At 45.9% G+C, this 6,890-nt stretch overlaps 1 protein-coding gene across 1 annotated transcript; it reads left to right on the top strand.

Annotated features, from left to right (window-relative positions):
• Positions 1-277: 277 nt before the first annotated feature.
• Positions 278-2,168, top strand: LOC142565842 (uncharacterized). Its single transcript, XM_075676385.1, has 2 exons — positions 278-709; positions 1,780-2,168. The coding sequence occupies exons 1-2, from the start codon at positions 410-412 to the stop codon at positions 1,879-1,881; spliced, it is 402 nt and encodes a 133-aa protein (XP_075532500.1). The 5' UTR covers positions 278-409; the 3' UTR covers positions 1,882-2,168.
• Positions 2,169-6,890: the final 4,722 nt, after the last annotated feature.

Genomic DNA, 6,890 nt, shown 5'->3' with positions numbered 1-6,890 from the left:
TTCTTTAGGGATATTTTTTTGAAAAGGGAAGTGGATTCGTACGCCAATCCAATGATGCAATGACAACCTTTATTATACATCTAAAATAATTACCTTATCAACCGTTTCTGCTATAACCAATGGTTTCAAACTGTTCTGAAGCATGTTTTGTCTCGGTATAACGGCGAATATTGCTTGCGGCGAAGAGAATGAAGATCGCGTGCAATCTTACCGCGAGGCGTTCGGCCACGCTGGAAGCAAGCGTATGACGTGGCTCGTTGGAATGCGTCTCGGCAGTCAATCAGAGAACGCAACACCTGCGCTGTGCACGACGGCGAAGCGGGCTACTGGACGAAAGCACGTCATCTCCATACATTCCCCGAACAGATTGTTCGCAGCGGGAATCCTTCTGGACAAAGTGGACTACAGCATGGCGAGGCGGATGGCAGAGCAGCAAGCCGACACAACGGGATGCCAAATTTGCCTAGTGGAGCAGGGATTTACGAGCCGCGGCGACGCGAGTTTCTGCAAGGCGGCCACCATGCTGCGGAACATCCAGGGCAACATTGGGCAGTTCGGCACCTTGCACGACTGCTCGGACGGGGAGCACGGACACCACAACTTTGCTGATGACATCTTCCTGCAGCCGCAGCTGTCATCCCTGTCCTCATCGCTGTTCGAGGACCCAGTGCAATGTGGACGCCTCGCACAGGAAACCTCTGCAGAGAAGGTGAGCAACGTAATGAAAATTTCATTGCGACTGCATTTCTATGGACGCTCCAGACGTATGTTTGTTGTCGGCGTCGCCGTCACCGTGATGTTCCGTTTAAATTTCAATGGCGATAACCGTCGCCGCGCGCCGTATGCTGTATGTGCGAGTGAAAACGCGCGAGGGGAGACGGCGATCGCCGCTCAATCTCGCGCGCGCAAGGGCGGAAAGCTGAGATGAAACGCGCGGTTTTCCGTTGCGCGAAATGCCGTGAGGGAATGGGAGAGAGGGAAGAGGGACGGCGTTCTTCGGCGGCAACTGCGTATTTCGCGACCGCGCGCAAGGGAAACCAACGACCGCATCTCAATCTCGGGCGCCAGGTAGGAAAGCGGGGAGGCAACGCGGGAGGAAGGAGCGGCGGCGTTTTACTTCAGCAGCAACTGCGTACTTTATGAGGCCGCTCGCGGTCGCGCGTGCCCTATCTTGAAATCGATCTGCAGACGGCACATAGCTTTGTGCTTGCTGTGTTCTCGCCGCTACTTGCGTTGAAGCGATAGACAGCACGAAGGTCACTTCGCTTGCTGCTGCTGCCGCGCTTCCTCATGCAAGCGTTTTTACAGCGACTGTCCGTGGTCATCGAGTGTGATGTGTTCATGTTTGCCTGTGCGCGCTGACACCATGCTTGTTACTTTAGTTAATAAGCTATTTTTTCAAATTTATACAGCCGATAAAACTACTATCCATACTTCGTATAGCTGTCCACTAATTTGCTATCGCAATCGATGCTTCGCCTTTCGGACGAAACAGCGACATTTTTTGAAGATCATCTACGCCAAATGGGCGCCACACGGTCAACTAATGAGAACACTTGAGTGACTGAGCCTATACAGAAAGCAAATGTTAGCTACTCTCCAACGTGAGGGGCACATGTAGGAATAACATTTAGTTAATTTTGCTTGTATATGTTGCCGCTTTCGCGCACCCGGGCGCAGCTTCGCATCCTTCTCGTGAACAGTATACTAAGTATACTGTTTACCACCTTACTTAAACAGAGTTGCTGTGGCGCTTGTAATAAATTATATAATATGCAGAAACTCCTGGAACGAGTCCGACATCCCTGCTCCAACAAGCGTCCTTCTTGCTGCTGTGTCCAGCCATCGAAACCGTGCCTACGAGATCAGCGCCTTCCGTGAAGCAGACCGTCGAAACAACGAAGTGTCTGCAATTAATTTTAATTTCACTGGCACTGCTGGCACATGCTACAAGACATGGAACACAGTGCCCCAGCCAGTCAGAGCAATGGTGCAAGTAACGATAATTTATGAATTTGCTAATTTTTCTGCCATTCGCTTGTGCTAGCACTGAACCGATGGTTTGCAATATGTTTGCTCTTTTAATTACAATTTTATGCACCAAATGAATAATTCTGTAATGAAACCGATGACGTACCATTAATAGGTACATTTAATAAAAAATGATTTAGGCGTCCTGTCTGTCTTATTATTTAAAATAGTTTTTGCATCTTACCTTGTACATTAGTGACAAACTCACGTTGTACAGTGTCGAACTGTACCTGTCGAAAGAACGCCGAAGCTTTATTTTTTGATTCATGAAACACCGTCATGAGTCCACAGCAGGATGTTTTTTTTTGTGTGTGGATCCCTACTTGCCTCTTTGCTACGTCAGCATAAGCCACTCTATGCCTGAAAATTTTCTAAAACACATCACTCTATCTAATGCTCCACTCACCTTGTCACCACTAATCTTCTGCCGTAAACGCGACGGCCATGAGATAATTGGAAAGAAGGTATTTTTGTGCAATGGCCTTTTTGGAGCGATCAGCCTTGCAACAGAACAACACTTGTACGCCTTAGTGTTGCCCAAAAGGTAACGATTGCTTCTGACTTGTTGAACGTATACATCGTACCTGCCGTGATTGCTAAAGTGGCTACGGTGTTGGGCTGCTGATCACGAGGTCGCGGGATCGAATCCTGGCCACGGCGGCCGCGTTTCGGTGGGGGCTAAATGCGATAACACCCTTGTACTTAGGTTTAGATGCACGTTAAAGAACCCCAGGTGGTCCAAATTATTGTGGAGTCCCCCTCGACGGCACGCCTCACAATCAGGTCGTGGTTTTGGCACATAAAACTCAATAATTTGAATGTTATAATTATTATACATCAGGCAAACAGGTCACTGTAATAATGTCAGTGTAGTGAGTAGTAATAGAAAGAAAATGAAAAGTACCGTTTCTGTCACGTGGTCGCAAGATGCACCAAGCAATTTCAACAGAGAAAAGCGTGAAATACGCAGGTTAACTCTGAAACTATACACTTTATTCTCTAAGGAATAAGTTTTTTGTAGTGATTTTTATCAGAAAGCTTACATTTAGCAACTTGCCAACAATCATAGGTGTGACCAAAGGTTGCTTCTTTTGCAGCAAACGCCTTAATTTGGGAATGTCGGTCAGTCACACCATCACTTGAATCACTATTTCATTCGCCTCAAAAATGGTGAGAGACCCCTCGCTGCCATTTGCCTCGTTAGACTGAAAAATTAGGAAAAAGCAGTGAATGACTACACCCATTCACCTCAGTGGACTGTCGAATGAACAAAATACTTATTTCTGTACAAAACGGTTTAAACTGCAATAAACAGTTCATCCAGAAAAAATGTAATTTCCCACACCACATGATTCAGTTTGTGGCAAAATGTACCTACCTGCACAGTTTCCACATACAGGACCTTGTTGTGGTCAATGTCGATCAGTGAATATGTACCATACTTGGCACAGTGACCAGGCGAATCAGCTCTTCCATCCCCAGCAACACGCAGTGACTTCTCAGCGAGTTCTTCAAAAAGCAGGTTTTGATGCTCAGTCCAGACCAGTTGAAGAAGAATACAATTATAGTGCAAATACTCTTATGTGAATTAATTTTAACGGCCTTCACTACGAACATAGTGATCGTGTCACATACCTTAATGATTTCTGGAATCAGAAGATATGTCTGTACAGCGTGGTGGTAACAATAGGTAGGGCACACAATATTCCTATACATTCCGGGGCTCTGAGAAATCAGGAAACATTGCACCCCTATGTATAGGGCTGCTGCCGGAAGTAACACATTTGCTGCTGGTTTCCTCTGAATCATCAGCTGGTTTGTTTATGTATAAAAATGCAGGTTTTTGCACATACTTTCAACTCGCAGTATGGTGCCTCTTATTCTTTTGTCAACAGCTCAGCACACTTGGCAAGAATAGGAATTGGCAAGAATAAGATGTATGCGTTAAGAGACAAAGCCGGCAATATCATTACTAATATGGATGAGATAGTTCAAGTGGCTGAGGAGTTCTATAGAGATTTATACAGTTTCAGTGGCACCCACGACGATAATGCAAGAGGGAATAGTCTAGAGGAATTCGAAATCCCACAGGTAACGCCGGAAGAAGTAAAGAAAGCCTTGGGAGCTATGCAAAGGGGGAAGGCAACTGGGGAGGATCAGGTAACAGCAGATTTGTTGAAGGATGGTAGGAACATTGTTCTAGAGAAACTGGCCACCCTGTATACGCAGTGCCTCATGACTTCGAGTGTACCGGAATCTTGGAAAAACGCTAACATAATCCTAATCCATAAGAAAGGGGACGCCAAAGACTTGAAAAATTATAGACCGATCAGCTAACTGTCCATTGCCTACAAAGTATTTACTAAGGTAATTGCAAATAGAATCAGGAACACCTTAGACTTCTCTCAACCAAAGGACCAGGCAGGATTCCGTTAAGGCTACTCAATAGACCATATTCACACTATCAATAAGGTGATAGAAAAATGTGCGGAATATAACCAGCCCGTATATACAGCTTGCATTGATTACGAGAAAGCGTTTGATTCCGTCGAAACCTCAGCAGTCATGGAGGCATTGCGGAATCAGGGTGTAGACGAGCCGTATGTAAAGATACTGAAAGATATCTATAGCGGCTCCACAGTCACTGTAGTCCTCCATAAAGAAAGCAACAAAATCCCAATCAATGCTATTGACTGCGTGTTTACAGGAGGAATTCAGAGACCTGGATTGGGAAGAATTGGGGATAAATGTTAATGGAGAATACCTTAGTAACTTGCAATTCGCTGATGATATTTGCCTTGCTTAGTAACTCAGGGGACTAACTGCAATGCATGCTCACTGACCTGGAGAGGCAAAGCCGAAAGGTGGGTCTAAAAATTAGTCTACAGAAGACTAAAGTAATGTTTAACAGTCTCGGAAGAGAACAGCAGTTTACGATAGGTAGTGAGGCATTGGAAGTGGTAAGGGAATACATCTACTTAGGAGAGGTAGTGACTGCGGATCCGGATCATGAGACTGAAATAATCAGAAGGATAAGAATGGGCTGGGGGTGCGTTTGGCAGGCATTCTCAGATCATGAACAGCAGGTTGCCATTATCCCTCAAGAGAAAAGTTCATAACCAGCTGTGTCTTACCAGTACTCACGTACGGGGCGGAAAGCCGGAGGCTTACGAAAAGGGTTCTACTTAAATTGAGGACGACACAACGAGCTATGGAAAGAAGAATGATAGGTGTAACGCTAAGGGATAAGAAAAGAGCAGATTGGGTAAGGGAAGAAAGGCGAGTTAATGATATCTTAGTGGAAATCAAGAAAAAGAAATGGGCATGGGCAGGACACGTATTGAGGAGGGAAGATAACCGATGGTCATTGAGAGTTACGGAATGGATTCCAAGGGAAGGGAAGCATAGCAGAGGGCGGCAGAAAGTTAGGTGGGCGGATGAGATTAAGAAGTTTGCAGGGACAACATGGCCACAATTAGTACATGACCGGGGTATTTGGAGAAGTATGGGAGAGGCCTTTGCCCTGCAGTGGGCTTAACCAGGCTGATGATGATGATGAAGAAGAAGAAGAAGATGATGATGATGATGATGAGCACACATGTGCACAGACTGAGCATGTTAATAGCAGCTGGTCCAGTGAGGATTCAAATACAATAAGTTTTCCCTCCTCATGTAGGGACGGAGGTGCCTGGTCAACATCATCTCTGAAATTTACATATGCCATGTCAGTACTGTTGTGCAGTACTTCAAACACTTTTTCACATAACTGAGACCACTAGTGTCCGATAATGCATAGGAAGAATCAATGTTCCTTCCCTGTATGTCATTTCTAGATTCTATGGCACAAGAGTCAGATGTGGGTTCAAGGCACACTGGTGACGACGCTCGTGGCATGTCAAAGCAGTTGGTCTGGACAGCATGAGACTGCATACTGACTTGCGTCTGCATTCCTACGAAGAGCGATATATGAATATATGATGCGCAGAAAATTTTCTGGAGTAATGAAGTGTTTACTAGTGGCGACATAACCAGTAAATAGTGAAATATATAAGTAGTAAAATGCACCTCGGCAAGTCAAAGAAGCTACAAGCTGATCCTGGACAAACAAAAATCCTTACCGCGACTTCGGCAGATGACCGTTGTCTGAACTACTGCGTCTTATTGACGTTTCTGGTGTGTCGCCTCAGTGTATCTAACCTTTTTGGCATAACCTAAACCGGCATGTTCAATTATTTATGATTCCGGCTGCTTCTCTTGATGCGCTGTTAGTATTCCATCATGGGGAGTAGTCTGGTCTCCACACACTTCACTGTGAGCTAAAAGTCATCACGAAGAAGAACAGTGCACAACAGTGTAGAATGCACAGAAAATTGTGCTAATTACTGCTGCTTAGCCCTGACTCAGCAGACTGGGGACTTTCCATGTGCCGAGAAACTGTGAGATACTCTGCCTCTAGCTCGTCCTCAATATGGAACTCTAAGGACTTGCTGAACGGGTTTTCTTCCCGTGCGGTATCTCACCCTTTCTCTCCTCTAGGGGACGCCTATGATTGGGTCGCGCCTTGTGCTGCGTATACTTCCTCATGCGTATAAAACCCCGCTTTAAATGTCGCGTGCAGTCAACCGACAGATTAAGCTGTCATCGGCTGACAATAGCCTTAGCCAGAAGCCTGCTAGCGAGGATGAGACTAAGGTGCCGAACGACGGACCAACTGTGTCATGTGCAGAATCACCACCAGTTCAAGATCGCCCACCGTCAGTGGAATATGGACCGATGTGCGAGGTCACTTAGAAGCGTCCAGGGCCATCTGACAACCCATCGCCCTCGGGAAAGGAGGTTCGCGTTGCCAAAGTGTCAAA

This window comes from Dermacentor variabilis, unplaced genomic scaffold (genome assembly GCF_050947875.1).
Source record: "Dermacentor variabilis isolate Ectoservices unplaced genomic scaffold, ASM5094787v1 scaffold_12, whole genome shotgun sequence".
Lineage (NCBI taxonomy): Eukaryota > Metazoa > Arthropoda > Arachnida > Ixodida > Ixodidae > Dermacentor > Dermacentor variabilis.
The sequence above is the reverse complement of the archived record's forward strand: the minus strand, read 5'-3'. Positions and strand labels throughout refer to the sequence as shown.